Here is a 16,790-nt window from a genome sequence, read left to right on the forward strand (position 1 = left end):
AGAAATCTGAGGTACGGTGGTGACAGGAAGAGTGATGATTGTGAAGAGCCACGGTTTACAGGTAAGTAACTTGTTTCTTATCAGGAGTCTGATTGGCTAAGTGTCCGGATTTTCGCATTTGTGGATAGGCTAACAAGGTGGACTCTGCAGGCTTTTAAAGCCTAGATATATATATATATATATATATATATATATATATATATATATATATATATATATATATATATATATATATATATATATATATACTTTCCAGGACAATCCGATATAGGCGCTGAAGAAATCCAGACAGCAAATACGGACACGGACCCAAAAGTAAGTGCAAGGATAGTTTATTCCACGGTGTTCTTAGTCGTCATGACGCGTTTCGCACTTCCACGAGTGCTTGATCACATGACACAGCTCTTACAGGGCATTGGTTTAAATACATTTGAATCAATCTGTCACATGTATTAGCCTACAATGGAAACAGAAGAGTTTTTAAATACACACTACAAATACATTATCCAAACGTTTCCAAAATGCATAAATAAGTTGCTGTAATTATTACATAGTTAAAAACATGTGCAAAACAGTTGTATTGATAAATAGTTTAAAACCAAGTCCTGATAAAAGAACGGTAAATAGTGCAATACAAGTGTGCAAACAAATAAAAAATGTGTTACATGAAATTGTAAATAAAGCAGCGCTACACCTTTCTTTAGTTGCCTTTGGGCAGAAAAAGAACCCCTTAGTTAGGCAATGAAGCCCCATTGCTCTAAAAAAGTTCTTTTGAGAAAAATTATAAAGGGGTTATTTGACACTTTAGCGTCTGTATGTGCAACAAAGCAAAGCAGTGTGGGGGTTTTTTGCAGAAAAGTCAAAATAGCAGTATAAATACCAGAGAGTGACCCAAGCTATTGTCAAAGTCTCCCTGTCTGACCGTGGTAGTGTAATTGTTAGAATGACGGTATAAATACCAGGAAGAGTAGTCCTCCCATGACACATTAGTTTAAACCAGTTCTGGGAATTAGATTTATGCGGCAGTCCGTGTTGTGGGTTTGGACTCATGAGTTTTTACATCATCACAATACAACCTGTGAAATATGCATATCAAGGTATATGTTAACAAACAGAACCTCATAAATTCGCCAATCGATAAAAACCTTAAAATGGTTACATAAAGGCTAAAAATAATGAAATTCATTGTTAGAATAAGTATGCATAAACAAGTAAAAAGTTTAAATAAATATACATTAAATATTGAATTAATATTTATCTAAAAAGTACCGCTAAAAAAGTATTAAATTCAATATATTCCCTGTTGGTATTAATGTTATTGTCATTTTTATTCAACAATCAGTTTCAGTCACTTGAAATCCTTAGGGGGGTGACCCATTACAGGCATGTATGCAAATCCTCTGTGATGTTAAGTCCGAAGGGATGCTTGGTATTGAGGTCAAGTATGTAGCGGGTCTCATATATATATGTACAATAAACCCATGTTCAGTGCTCATGTGATCACACTGTGATTAACAGAGAATGAAAACATAGAAGTGTGTATGATACAAATAAAAGGCAATGGCGCAATACTAAACTCAGTTTGCTGTTTTGTCGCATCAAAAGTTTGATGCAGGGGAGGAGCTACGCTCGCAAACAAGATGGCTACTTAGGCTCCCGGCTCCGTCGACATCTGTCACCCGCCGGATGATCCTGATGACAATCCTGATTTTGAGCCCGACCTCAAGGTGTACGAATCTATGTATACTCAGATGGTGTTATCCCGGAAACTTAATTCGCTGATTTGACGAAGTTATGTCGAGTTGAAGTTTGAGGCCTAGTTCAGCTTGAGAGCCGGGGTCTCGAGTGTTGGTCTGGCCGGGCTGCAGTTGAACAACATCGGCTTCCCTCCACGACCAGGGTCCGGTCTACAGCGGTGGAAGTATTGTAAGCCCAATTTCGACGGCAATCACTTTGGAGTATTCAACTTTGGTGAGAGGAGTGCAGCGGCAATACTGAGGCTGTGGGCGGAGGTCCTAGTCCCGTGGACCCGGTTTGGCCCCCGCTGGGGCTCGGTGGTCGGGGTCTCCACCTGCGGCTGCGGGGTACTGTTTGCAGCCGTAGGAAGTGTGTGGCCACCCTCTAAAGCCATCCGCACTGCCTTTGTCCGCTCCCCCCGGAGAGCCCGGGGTCTCTGGAGGGTACGTAAATGTTCGTATCTGTGAGTGGAGTGATGAACCGGACGGAGCATGAGCCGTCGCTTGCAACAGTAATGGAAGCCATCGGGGCGTTTCACGCTCGTATGGACGCCCTGATGTGCGGAATGATTGCAGGCTTAACGGATAAAGGATTTGCGGGAACGGACCCTGCTTCACTACATGACCTGTGCCCGGCTACGACACCTGAGACCGCCATGTTGTTTCCCAATGAGGACCCTGTGCGACAAGAGTGTTTGGAGCCCTTGGTCAGTGCATCGGAAGATTGTGACCCTAATGCTTGGAACGTTCTGCAGTGTGCATCGTCTCTATTGCGGGTTCGAGACTTGACTGGCGTTTTTTTCCCTAAGTTTCCTGTCGCTGACTGTATTGGTGCCTTCTCTTTATCCTGTTCCTCCATGGCTGCGGCGTGGCTGTGGAGAAAGCAACATCGAGACTGCCTGTCGTTGAGGGAGAGTTTCGCTGCTGATGGGGTTGTTCAGGATCCTAGGTTTTGGACTTGTCTCGGACACACACTTTTTGAACTCTTTTGGCATGCGGCTGCTTGTGCTGACTCAGTGGTTCTACCAGGAGGGGTTTGTATGATGGTGCGGAAGGGTCAGGGCTGAGACGTATGGCCAAGGGTTGTATTAGGGTCCTCCTGGAAGTGGGATTTATACTGTTGGGCACACGGGAGGCCGGGCGGTGTTTCCAAGTGCTCCCCTGATCTGTTTTCTTTTTATTATTGGTTAGACTGTTGCTTTATCCCAGGGGTTACTGTTTCTGGCGGGGGGAAGAGGACCGGGAGCCTGTTTGGAACTATCCTCCTCCACTCTTTTTCTTTTCTTCTTTTAGAACTTAGTTAGCTGGGGCTACAGGCACACTGCTAGTTGGGGTTAGGCGAGAGCCATATGCAGGGATGCAGGGATGCAGGGTGGGGGGGTGGGTTTATTATTTTGTCCGTGTTCCTCTTTTATGATTTCTCTGTCCTTTTATTTTATTTTGGTCTCTTCTATATGCATAACATGAGCGAATTATCCTGAACGTATTTTATTCCAGTATCTGGTAACCGTACTTCTTTTTCTATCCTGGTGTCAATGGGTGGGCGGGGTCCGTGTGTGGGCGGCTGCGTTGGGTTATAGATCGCTTTGTCTATATACTGTTTTGTGCTTGCTAGCGCAGGCGTCTCGGTTGTTCCCTTTAAATTGATCTGTGACTATTCTATTTTCACCTGCTCACTTTATCATAGTGTTTGAAGGTATGGCACCAGATATGTCTGTTTCTTTTTCCTTGCCTTTTTGGTTGGGGGAGGAGGGGGGTTAAACATAAAATGAAACCTTTGTCTTATCCTGCAACGTGTTGTAAGTTCAATACAATGTTTATCCTGATTTGCTGCCGGACCTCAGGGTTGTCGGCTGAAGAGCTGTGTCGTTAGAAATACATTGGATCTTAATCTTGTGTTGCGGCCGGCCCCTGCGGTTGTTGGCCCGTACTTGTAATTTTATTGAACTGTACAATAAAGGTTTTTATTTAAAAAAAAATAATAATTTGATGCAATAACTGACCGTAAATTCACTTCACAGTAAATAGTATTTGTATAGTATGTGTATTTGTATACTATTGTGCCTGTTTCAGACATAGGTATTAATAACAGGAGATCGATCACACAAACTTTTTGGTGCCCATTATGAATGAGTTATTGCCACATTTTCCCAGTTTTGCACTCACTGCTACTATCAGCTTTAGTGAACCTAAAACAAGAGCGATCACTTTTTCAATTCAACTACTTGTAAGTGCAGTGCTGAAAACGGAACCCAAAAACACACCTGAGCCCACTGCTAATGCTGCAGGACCACTTAAGGGCAACAGAAGCAGGGACTTCAGTGTTACCTGACGGTTTCTGTCTGAAGCAAGACCATGTGAAAGTGAAGCGTAAACATTAGTTCCAATAAGCGGCCATGTAATAAACTGGCTGAATATATTTTAATCCGCTCAAAAACATCTTACTCAAGTTGACACCTGAACACATCTTTACAAAATAAACCATTTTCACAGAGTCAGCTACGGGTAAGCTTCTTTGAAAGAATTGCCCAAAATGATCACACCTTCTTCAGACCAAACTTCTAAAGGGGTTCTCTCATCGGGCTACAAAAGGTGAGCAAATTCCACCTAACTCAAATTTCTGAGGGACCTAGTGATTGACACGTGCAGGGTCATCTGATAATAGGATGGTCAGATATCCTCGGCTGAAGATATGATAGACCCTTTTCAATGATGTGCACAAGGTTATCAGATGCCCTCAGATGTAAACTCTGAGAGGGTTTTAATATGAGAAGCAGTAAGCGATCATAACCCTCTTTCCTGATAAGGTCATGAGACTGATGTCCCAAGAGTGAATTGAATGGCTTCAATTGTGTATATTGATCGGGACCGTTGACTGATGAGCCCTGGGTGAATTTCCTCCTACCTGAGCTGCGAGAGCCTTTTCTTTGGAATACAAATGCTGATCAGTCCCCTTCAGTCACTAACCCTAGAATGTCCTTTGAGACTTGTACCAAAAACCTCCCTCTATGTAATACTGCCCCCTATAGTTCTATCTCAATATACTGAATACAAAAATATTGACTCGCAACAATACAGATGGCAAGATACCCACAGACACAATAGCATCACGGAAAGCATACACATGGTGATGCACTGCAATAGTAAATACTGTGAGTAAAAGGCACCCAGCAAGTGGTACTTACCTGGGTGTTCATTGGCTTCCGAGGCCGGTCTGCCAATGACGGGGTGAAGTGAGGATTTCTGCTCATTGCTGCTATCCTGTCAGAATTTAGGGGGTCAGGAAAAGGCAATCTGTGTGACTGCACCTGGTGAGTACATGAATTTTAGAATTAATAACCACTGTCTTTAAAAATGTAAGACTAACAAATGTCAATGCTACAAATCTGGACCAGGGTAGAATTTAATTTTAGTTTCAGCAAGAAATTGTTTAGATCCGCATTTCTTACTGCCTTACACTACACCAAGAAAAGAGGCACAGCGCAGCCATTACATTAGGCCCTTCTTAAAGCAAAAAGTGTCTATAAGTGGGTTAAACAAATAGCGTAACCAGCAGCGTCACCATTGTGGGCTTTGATGATGGATCAAAGCTCCACAGCGGCATTGAACACAATAACACAGAGGATAAGCGAGAACAGACAGTGGATCTGGCTTGTACTAGATGCATGTTTTTGATGTAATGGCTGTATGGTGCTGTGTACTGTGTTTATATGGACAAAGATACAGACAACACACAAAAACATACTCATCAACAAATGTATTGATGAGAGAGAATGAATGAATGACTAAATTAATGAGCTTATATAGCTCGCGCAGCTACTTGGACAGTGTCCTGGTGCTGATCAAACAGGTAAGCTCTAAAAAACAACTTTAATGTGACCTAAACAGATGAGTTGGTAACCTCTTAAGGAGACATCCTTCATTCTGTGTGTATCTGAGGTGAGAAAGTAAGGTTTCCATGCTTTCCTTGCCAAAACCGTAACAGGGGACCCCCTCTCTTACCGGCTTAAAGCGAGTGACCCCCCATCAGCCGAGCGCTCTCATTGGGCAGTATTGCTGCACCCTTGCAGACAAACAAACACAGAGGACCTTTACCATAAAACCCCTGATGTACTAGAACAGGGGTCTTAAAACAAAGTGTTCTTTTTGACTGGAAACCAGTTTAACCCTTTTAAATATGAGCAAATGGTGTGAAATTTTAAATAATACATGGGCCGCTACATTCTGCACGACTTGCAGATGCTGAAGAAGGTGATCAGGAAAGCCCAGATAGAGCACATTGGTGTATGGACGTGAGATGACCAGGGAAGTAGGTTGGCTTTCATGAGTGTATTGGATGCTCATTTTGACCTTCATCAGTATTGGGGCAATCAACATTCAGGTAAAAAACATTGGCCCTAAAAGGAGCGCTCACTTATCCCTGACTGACTAAGAACCCCAGGGTAAGGTCTCAAAATGTTCATTTGAAATCAAGCACCAATGAGTGAACGTCATCCACCAAAAAACAATGTTTCTACAACTATCACAACAGAATCTGTTTTACTTCGAAATAAATCCGTACTGAGCATCTTTTAAAATAAGACTGAACCACGGCACGGCTTAATAGATTTTGTGGACACAACTTTAAAGTAAATATCAACATGTCCAAAAATCTTCAAATTATCCTATGAGAAGGTTTAGAGCCTTTAACAACGGCTATAGCAGAAGCAGGCAGAAGTGCTATAAGGCAATTAGAATACAGTCCACTCACTGAGTGTGGAATGTCTCTGTAAACATGGAGAAACTGAAAGACAAACATTGGAATGTCGGCACTGCAGCCTATACCAGCCATTAGGCGCCCTGAGCCATTTCATTGTCTTCAATGGAGCTCTCAACATCCCAATGTTCTAATATATTATATATGATTTCTGTTATATGTCATATGATGTTAGGGTATACTATAAGGCGGTTATATAGTGCACGCCTAAATCTAGGGTCTCTTGGCTCCAGGAATGAAAGCAACCATAACGAATTCTAACAGCTCGTAAGGAACAAGGGAGACAGAATGACAGTGAAGCCTAAGGCTCCAAAAGAAAATTCTTCGGTCTTTTTCTAAAACCAACTTTTCTCAGGTCGATGGGGAGCGTTTTCCAAAAAGTTGAAGGCCCAAAGTGACCTTCTGAGTAAGGTCTATTAGCAAAGAACGAACAAGATGGACTCAGATACCGCTGGCTGGCCCTGGGCCCAGAGACCGCTGGCTGGCCCTGGGCCCAGAGACCGCTGGCTGGCCCTGGGCCCAGAGACCGCTGGCTGGCCCTGGGCCCAGAGACCGCTGGCTGGCCCTGGGCCCAGAGACCGCTGGCTGGCCCTGGGCCCAGACCGCTGGCTGGCCCTGGGCCCAGAGACCGCTGGCTGGCCCTGGACCCAGAGACCGCTGGCTGGCTCTGGACTCAGAGACCGCTGGCTGGCCATGGGCCCAGAGACCGCTGGCTGGCCCTGGGCTCAGAGCCCGCTGGCTGGCTTTGGGCCCAGAGACCGCTGGCTGGCCCTGGGCCCAGAGACCTCTGGCTGGCCCTGGGCCTAGAGACCGCTGGCTGGCTTTGGGCCCAGAGACCGCTGGCTGGCCCTGGGCCCATTGACCGCTGGCTGGCCCTGGACCCAGAGACCGCTAGCTGGCTCTGGGCTCAGAGACCGCTGGCTGGCCCTGGGCCCAGAGACCGCTGGCTGGCCCAGAGCCCGCTGGCTGGCTTTGGGCCCAGAGACCGCTGGCTGGACCTGGGCCCAGAGACCGCTGGCTGGACCTGGGCCCAGAGACCGCTGGCTGGGCCTGGGCCCAGAGCCCGCTGGCTGGCTTTGGGCCCAGAGACCGCTGGCTGGCCCTGGGCCCAGAGACCTCTGGCTGACCTGGACTCAGAGACCACTGGCTCGCTCTAGACCCAGAGACCACTGACAGCTGACATCATCAAACAATCTATACTACCATTTTAGGTAAAGCATTCGTGGGCTTTGTTGATCAACCCTAGGAATTGTCTGCTTCCGTTTAGGGACTGTGGTTTCTGTTCAACTGCCTCTACTTAACTTTCTTGATAGAAAACGACCAGCAGAGGTCAGTAAAATACCAGAATCACTTTAGCATTCTCTAGATTCTAGTCCATAGAAATTGTCTTCCATGAGCACCCGTAGACAATATTTTTTAAAATCTTGTTTTTTCAGTGATATGACCACCGAAGGCTCTGATTTTATATTAAAAACAGAGCTTGGACTATATAATTTCCTGCTGAAAGGCAATATTTCTCTCCATGTGTCTCCATACCTGGTCTGTCACACAGTTTGGTGCTTACTGTCCCTCCATGTTAAAGAACAGTAGATGTTTCAGCACCCAGGATAATGTGCTGCATAGCTAAATACATATAAGGTCCCAAATGCTTGTTCTTTAGAGATGCTAGTCTGGGCTACGAGGACTATTGTTTTGTAGTGTAGTTCCTAGTTTCCCACTAGGCCCTGTGCATTGGAATAACATAAACAGTAGTATCGACGTGGAACTGCTTATATTCCAGGCCTCCACTGACTATGCTAAACTTAATTGGGTTGTGTTACCAACTAGCTCAGAGGTCACTGGAAACTTTCTTCTCTGCATAGGAAGTGATCAGCTTCCTTGGCACAGACAAGAAGGGATTCAGCTTTCCAACAACCGTGCAACATGACAACTTTGCTCCTCAGATCAAGAGTCGATCTCTAGGGTCGTGTGAAACAATAGACATAGATTTCACTCAGTCAGTCTAGTGCAGTTTACTTTCACAGTATGTAGAGAATAGAGAGACGGGCGTGTATCAATAAAGGTTAACATTTATTGAACAGTCTTTCTTCTCGTACAAGAGAAATGTATTGCCACAATTGCAATAACTGTTATTATAAAAAGTACGTACAGTAAGATAAGAATAGCGAAATAGAACTGTAAAAGCATTGATATGGTTTCTTAGCCATACAATGGTTTAAAAGTAATAAAACATATATACAGTCATATATACATTAGGCTAACATACTCAACTGGTGCTTCTAACTACGCCTACCCCAGTGTGCCTGACCTAAGCCTAACACGTGAGAAGGGGGAGTAAGTAAGTAGCTTAAGTTAAGTTGGTTTTGCCAAGGTTTGTTTCAAGAATTCTCGTCTAAGGGTTTAGTCAACACCATACCTCTGAATAGAATGATGGAGGATTGGTATCTCCTTCAGGGGTCTCTCTCGATATCCCAGTCACCTGCGAGGGTAAACTGGAAGCGCCGGGACTGGATTTCTCTGCACGAGAAAGGCAGCGGCTTCTCTCAGCGCGTCGAGGAAGGAGGGGTGACAGCGTCTGCGGGCAGCTGGGCTGGATGTCTTCGCAGAGGACGGCTGCACGGCTCCTCAAGCGTACTGCACCATAGGTCGCGCTGTAGCGGCGATAATGGTAATCAGCAGCTTCACCACCACAGGATAGCAGGCTGCAGCGACAGAGTGCTAGTTTTTACCAACACGGGGTCATGCAGGCAGCTGGCATCAGCAACATGTTCGCTCATTGCTTAAGGCAACGTTGGTAATATTTATACCTGACAGGTGCCGGGTTTGACGCAAGTTTGCTGGACATAAGACGTCAATTAAAGATGTCACTAGGAAGTGATAGTTATCAGTTGCTCATTAGAGTTCCATTACTAATCAAAACATAGCAAGCGGGGATTTCCAGGTTTGCTAAGTTTTTATCTTGTTGAAGAACTCGGAGTGTTATCTAGGAATATCAGATAGTGACTGCTGCTCTGTCATTGCACTAATTGGTCGCAAAGGAAGTAGCAGAGAGTCATGCTGGAATGTGGCTCTGTGGCTCTGCTCGTGTGAGGCCAGAGATGACTTTTCAGAAAATCGCACTTGAACGGTTATGCCAATATAGGGAATAAATGGATTTATAGCCGAATAGGGGCATAAGGTCACAGTATCGATCAGGAACCTAGATAAGCACATGACACCCACTCCACGAATTCATGTCCATCAAAATTACTAAAACTAAGCAATTAGATGTATGTGTAACATGGTGTAACATAGCCCACCCCAAAATACATAAATGCATTCGAAATAGGCGTACTTGTAATACATGGAATTTAGGTACTGTACGTAGTTTTAAAAGCATAGTAATTCATTCAGAAATTATTGCATATGAAATCAATGAACGATTATGCATAAAGAATTACACATGAAGTATCTCTGACAGAAGAAATGCGAGATAAATCATCACATAAAATGCATTGTAATAATATGTGTGCTAGAGGCTGGTGTTATGTTGTTATGTCTCTAGATGTGTTTTTAGAAATAGAAGTGTGAAGCTTCTGTTCTCTAAGAATAGTTTTTACGTTAAGCAAAGAATTGTTCGTGCCAAAAGGAGAGGGTCAATATTTTTTTAAAAAATTTTCCAATTCAAAGAAAAAATCAGTTTACCAAAGCTCCTGGCAGTTTTTTGTTGATCAAAACTGAAGGCCGAATTCAGAGTTCATGGGAACGCTGTGTGTCGGAAAGCTTCTCAAAAGTTATTGTTTCTCTGTGGGTGAGAACATCGTATCAGACAGGCTCGCAAAGAATTGGTCTACAAAATCAGGTGATAGTTCAACCAAATTAGATAGCGCTGTAACTTGGCAGGTGTGAGAATGATTGCTGTCATCGAAGACAGGACCAGCCCTGCTCACAGAACGTTGTACCTGGATGATGTTGCTTTTGTCACTCGCTCCACTGTTACCACTTGGCTGTAGTACAGGAGTCTCCACGAATGCCGTCATCAGGATTGGTAGCCGCTGGGGACAACACAATGCGTGAGCCGTTATTGGACTTAGCAAAGTATCGACGTCCGTTGGTACTGCTGATGGAAGTGAAAGACAGATGTCCAACACGCATTCATCGCCGCAAAGCATACACCGTAGCACAGGTAAAATGCAATTTTGCCATATTGGTCTGAATGAAAGGAACCAGGTCATATTTAGATCTCTCAGCCTGGCCAATCCGAGGACGTTAGTTATCCTGTCCCTGTAGCGCATTGCTAGTATTGTTTCTTCCATTCCCATGGGAGCTATGTCTGAGCCGAGGTTTGCCATAACGTAGCAGAAGGGTCAAAAATAGAATCCCTGCGATGAGTCCAAAAAATAGTGGAATACCACCAAAGATGGAGTGCACAAAATTAGGAAAGATTCCCAAAATTGCCTGGAAGGGTGTTAGCAGTCCCGTAAAGACTGTCTTAAATATGCCTGGGATGCTTGTAGCACTAGACATGTTAAGGAGTTGGTCGAGCATTTGTACGAAATGCACGGGGCAATTTGTTGATAAAAGGTCATGGACTTCAGTAGCCGTCCTTGCGACTAGAAGATCATACGTCTCTTTAGATGACGTTATAGGCACTGTTGTCTGTAAAAGCACAGATTTCATTTTGCTTAATGTATCAATTCGTATAGAATAGAGATTCAGACGAGGCCAGAGGGGAGTCACTATGTCTGGAGGCCCGCTCGGAAACAATGCTTGCATACAACATTTGACCATGGACGTTACTTGTACTAGATAACTTAGTCCGGGCGCGAGGCCACAGCACCTGTGATCCGTTCTTAGAATGTAACTCCCGTTTGCGAGTTGCATAAAGAAGGGCTCTATCTGAGTTGCAGGTGTGACTAGCTGGTGGCAGGAAAGGTTGTTTGAATTGCCATCACATGCTCCGTGTAAATTAATACCCTGACACAAAAGTATACCGCTTAGTGAGTGTTTACAGTTGTCACCACTAAGAAATACATTTTTGTCGCTGTCACTATAGCAAGAATGAGTGTATGGTAATTTCCATTCGGATTTTACATATCCCTTACCCAATTGTTCATACTGGCCAGCAGGTATGTATTCAAGGCATTTTTTAAAGCGGAAAGTTGTTATCGGAATTGTGATAATTCCGTGTATTATCCATTCAATGACAGGGCTCTCTGACATTGTTAATGGTAATCTCTCGAGTTTCTCGATGCTCAAGATTGTATAGTCTGCTCCTTTCTGTGCCAAACTGATCTGTTTATCAGTAAGGTTAAAAATGGAAAATAATGACGTTGTGTTTATCAGACGCCAAGGCACATAGCCTGAACGAAGATTTTGCAGCGTCCAGCCTAATTCTATAATAGAGCGTAATTGAGACTGGCCATGTTGTAACATTAGCAAATCCCTGTCTATCACATCAAAGGCAGAGGATACAATATTGTCCAAAGAATATATTCTGGAAGACAGAGTCATTAACCCATTGTCTACCACAGAAAGTGATTTTTCCAAATTAATACGATCAATTTCTCGTATCTTTTCAGCAGTTTCAATTTGCTTTACTTTCCAAGCCTCGTTGTAAGCAGCATAGATGCTGGTCGCTATGAAACGCTTTTGACGCTGTTTGCGTGGTCCAAGAATGAAATCGCGCAAATCAGCACCATCTTTTAATAAAGACAAGTGTTGCTTAATTTCAGCCAGTGTGGATGTAGTTAGCCATTCTAGGCAGAGTTTCCCTACACTGTATGTGGTTATAATTCCTGGATGTTGTCTCTGGGAATATCTTGAGTCTAATCTGGTCATTTTTAAACCCTGTGTTTTATTCAGGAATCTATCTTGACAGCTATTTGTGTCTGCAGGCCAGATTAACCACTTTTTCCAATCAGGATGTGTTCTGTTGAAATGTAAAATTTGTGACACGTCTAACTCAATATCTGCAGTTGTATTCTCAGCTATTGGCTTTGGTATAGACGGTGTTTTAAGGTCTTTGTTCTTGGCTAGGCCAAGACAAGATGTTTGGTGTACAGTGTTATTTAAAAATAACATTTGTTCTGGTATCATGCAGGTTCTAAATAGTGCTTCTATGCCTTGCACCTGCCAATCTTTTGTACCCCAAATTGATTTCGTTTCAATATTATTTTTCCAATAATCAAAACCAAATGTCATCATTTTGTCATAAAATGCTTCTGAATATATCAATTTAGAATTTGTCAGCATTGTTTTCATTCCTGTTTTATCTAACAGTTTATAATAAAACGTTTCTGCATCACTGGTGTTAAACCCTGAGAAGTATTTGAATTTCTCAAAAAATGCTTTAGAACTGCTTTTAGGTGGTGTAGAACAATGTTCCCATTGATTATACATAAAAACATTTCTAGGCTGTGCAGATTTATGCAAGTAATGATCCCCATAATGGGTGTAACAGAATAACTGCTCATAACTAGATGAACCTTGTAAATAATCATGATCTGTGAATCTAGCTGACATTACTAAATCAGACATCATGTCATTAATACTGTTAAAGTCCCAATCATCAGAGAATGTACTTGGTGTCACAAAGTCACTTAAGGAAACCTTTAGTTGATGAGGATACTTCAGGATTTCGACCGGACCATAGATCTCATAGTCTGTTTTCTCCCATACTACCCCACCAGGTATTGGAATTGCTGTGACATTTACTGTTGACAGTTCTCTTTTCTTCACGTGGGATGATCTGTGTGGTTTCAGGACTAGGTTGATGTTCTGACTTGCTGTGTCCATTGTAATATATTTTCCTTCAATGAATTTTCCCAAACACAGTACCATGATGAGCCAAAGCAGGAGGAAAAATACACCTAGACCGAACCAGAACTCTAGCCAAGGGGAAATTAGGTAGATTTCCTTCAGTTGATGAAAGAGTTCCGTTGCTTTTTCTTTAAAAGACTTTTTTGTTTCTGGCATTACTTCGGGGTCGTTAAAATCTTCAGAGAAGTTGTCGAAGTTGATGAAATAACCAGAGGCAGTTCTGTCAATTGATGGGATTGTTCTTTCAATCTGTCTCTCGGTAGCACTTTCTGATGCCACATTAGTGTAGACTGGTGTTGTTTCTTGACGAACTGTTTCAATCTGTGTTTCAAGAGGCACGAGTTCCATGGCTGTATTGCATAGTCCTTCATTGTGCACTGCAGGCTGATCGAATGTGATGAGTCTTTCAGTTTGAACCTCTTGGATTGTTGCAAGTTTGGGTATTCTGTTGTTTCTTGGGAGTCCACTGGGCCTACTGTTGATTATAGGCCACATGCTTGTGGATTTACCAGATCGATGGACACGACTCTGTTCTCCTTTTTACCAGCAAGGGGCGGTAGCACAACTGATCTTGTTCCGGTGACTGCTAAGACAGGTACTGCTTTTCTGTAAGAAGGCCCAAATTCCTTCTTAACCGCGATCTTTTCTCTGACTAGATCCCCAATCTTTGGAATCCAGACAGGCCTTGCTGGGGCTGTTGCGGGTGGTGCCTCGTCAGTGGTACTTGGCTGTTGCTTTAACTTTATGTTGCTTAATGATTTTCTTGTTTCATTCAGTTCCTGTAAAACAGCCAAACGGTCTTTTACTTCAAACTGCTTTGTTTCTTCTTGTACCACTGACATCTGACTATCGAGGTCCTGAACGTTCATTCTTATTCCGAACAATAGCTCGTATGGGCTGAAACCTTTTAGAGAATTTCTTGGCATGTTGTTAAGACTAGTCTGGACACTTATTAAATGTTTGACCCACCCAGCGCCTGAACCTAATACCTTCGCTGTTATAGATTGCTTTATATCCCGGCTTTTTCTTTCTACCACACTTGTGCGACGGACAAGAATACCGCAACCCAATTCTCATGCTAGCCATGGCCCCCCCATAAGCTCTAGAGCTGAAAGCAGGACCCTGGTCAGAATGGAACTCGGTAATTGCGTATGTGCCGATATGGACTCGCTAATCTTTTATAACCGTTCTAGCGTCAGCCGAGCGCTGGGGCCACATCCATATGAACCTCGTACAGGAATCCACTGCTACCATGATATATCTATAGTTACCGTCCCTTTGTAGGGGACCACAGTGGTCCAGGTAAACGCATGCAAATGGTTTATCCGAGATGAGAAGGGGTGTCTGCGCTGGTCGTTTCACTGTTGATACTTTTATCCTTTGGCATATGTCGCATTCTAATACATACTTTTTAGTTTGTATTCTCAAGCGAGGCCACCAATATCTCTGTTTTAATAGTGATACTGTTGCGGAAACGCCAGCGTGTGCAGAAGCAAGCCCTTCGTGTGCCGCTTTTATTAGTCCTAGTCTGTGTTCCTTGTTTGGAATTACTCTATCCCCCACTCCAGGGATTCGAGCAAAAGGAACATTATTTGTATCCGTTAAGTACAAGTACTTTTCAGGAAAGCCTTTTGGGAGTGTTTTCTTATCATTTTTTACTGACGCACTGACAGCTTGTAGAACATCGCTGTCTATTTTTGTTTGTGACCGAGTTATCGCAGCTACGGAAGCCGTTTGCACAGCTGCCTTCGCGGCTTCATCAGCCAATGAATTCCCTGCAACGTGAACGCCATCACGTTGATGACTCAGTGTATGTATCACGTGAGTCTTTTGTAGTTCTTTTTGTAAAAGAACTACCTGTTCCCAAAGCATTTTATGCTTTATTGTGCCACCTTTTGCATCTTTGAAACCATTTTCCACCCAATTCTGCAAGTATTCATTATAAGATTGTACGCAATAAAAAGAATCGCACACTATTAGTGTGGGGAATTCGCGATCAGTATTTTCTAGCGCCATCTTAAATGCTACTAATTCAGCTCGTTGAGCCGAGCAATCTCCTAGAGATTGTGTTTTAGTGACCAATGGTCAAAATTTTCCTTTGTGCCAGCGACCTTTAACAATCGCGCACGCAGCACTGTAAGCTTGCTTACCCCCAACTGCGGGTTGTGCTGATCCGTCAGTATATATAATACTTCCGTATTCTTCGAGAGGCAGGATTTCAATTGGCAGAGGACATTCGTATTCATATTGTAAAAATTCCTGTGTTTTTAAGTTAGGATCAAATTCGTAAACTACGTCTGTTGCAGCCAGAGAATTAACCCACTGAATCCATCTCGGATGCAAAGCTTTAGCATTAGGAATGCTTGCTTTAGTTACCGCTTCTAAAGCCGGTATAGGTGTTACGATTATTATTCGTTTACCTTGTGCTAGGGGCCTTTCTTTCGCTACAGCAGTCTGAACCGCAGTTAGAATTTTCTCAGTTGAACTGAATTTTATTTCAGCCTTTGTGTACAAATGTGATTTGTAAGCTATTGGTACCTTTTCTCCCTCATTAGAGGTTAGGTATGTGAATCCGCATCTTCCTGGGATGACACGGATCACAAGATCACGTGTGTTGTCACGTGTATCTAATTTTGTTTTTGCTAACATGTCTGTTTGCAGTGATCTCAAAATTTCTGTGTGTTTTTGAGTCCAATTGATTTGTTTTAAATCAGGTTTTATTAGTTCGTAGAGAGGTTTAACCCTCTCTGCGTAATTTAGTATGTAAGTTCTTCCGAAATTCAGAAAACCTAGTATTGATTGTAAATTCTTCAGCGTTTTTGGAGCTTGGAGTACAGCGCACTTCTCTAAGAAGTTGTCCGCTAGGCTTTTCCCTTCACTTGATAATTCGTACCCTAAAAATAGTACTGTCAGATGGGCAATTCGGGACTTTTTAAAGTTGAATTTGTAACCCTCTGCTGCGAACCCAAGTATAATGGTGTTCACTCTTTTCAAGTGAGTATCCAAGTCGTCGTCTGTGAGATAAATATCATCTACGTAAGATAATGCTTCATCATCATAGATTTGTAGTAATTCTGTTACCCTAGCTGAGAATAGTCCTGGGCTGTTCTTGAACCCCTGTGGGAGTCGACAGAATTTTTTCTGCGACCCAAATGCGGAGAAAGCGGTCAAGTATCTGCTTTCTGGTGCAATGTTTTGACAAAAGAAACCATTAGAAATGTCTAATGTCGTTTTGTATTTTTTCCTAACTATGTTATTCATTAGGGCTGCACTATGCGAGTTTTGTACTGCAGAAGTTTTGCAACATGTATTAAGGTGTCTGTAGTCCAAAACTAGACGATATGAATTGTCTGGCTTGGAGACAGGAAACAAAGGATTGTTCATTTGAGAGGTGCATGTTTCAATCACCCCCTGGTACTCAAGTTGATCTAAGATCTCCCTGACCTGTTTTTTAGCTTCTTGCTTTATGGGATACTGTCGTTGGGCAGTTGGTTCAC

General features: G+C 43.1%; 1 protein-coding gene across 1 annotated transcript in view; it reads right to left on the reverse strand.

The window, feature by feature from the left end:
* LOC147684091 (uncharacterized) overlaps positions 1 to 16,790 on the reverse strand; it is a 224,995-nt gene that overhangs the window by 183,914 nt on the left and 24,291 nt on the right. Inside the window, exon 2 of the mRNA XM_086944452.1 lies at positions 4,922 to 5,044. Within this exon, the coding sequence (XP_086800578.1) occupies positions 4,922 to 4,987 (66 nt within the window). The 5' untranslated portion in view covers positions 4,988 to 5,044. The remainder of the gene's footprint in view (positions 1 to 4,921; positions 5,045 to 16,790) is intronic.

The sequence above is a fragment of the Lissotriton vulgaris genome, chromosome 11 (assembly GCF_964263255.1).
Source record: "Lissotriton vulgaris chromosome 11, aLisVul1.2, whole genome shotgun sequence".
NCBI classification, from domain to species: domain Eukaryota; kingdom Metazoa; phylum Chordata; class Amphibia; order Caudata; family Salamandridae; genus Lissotriton; species Lissotriton vulgaris.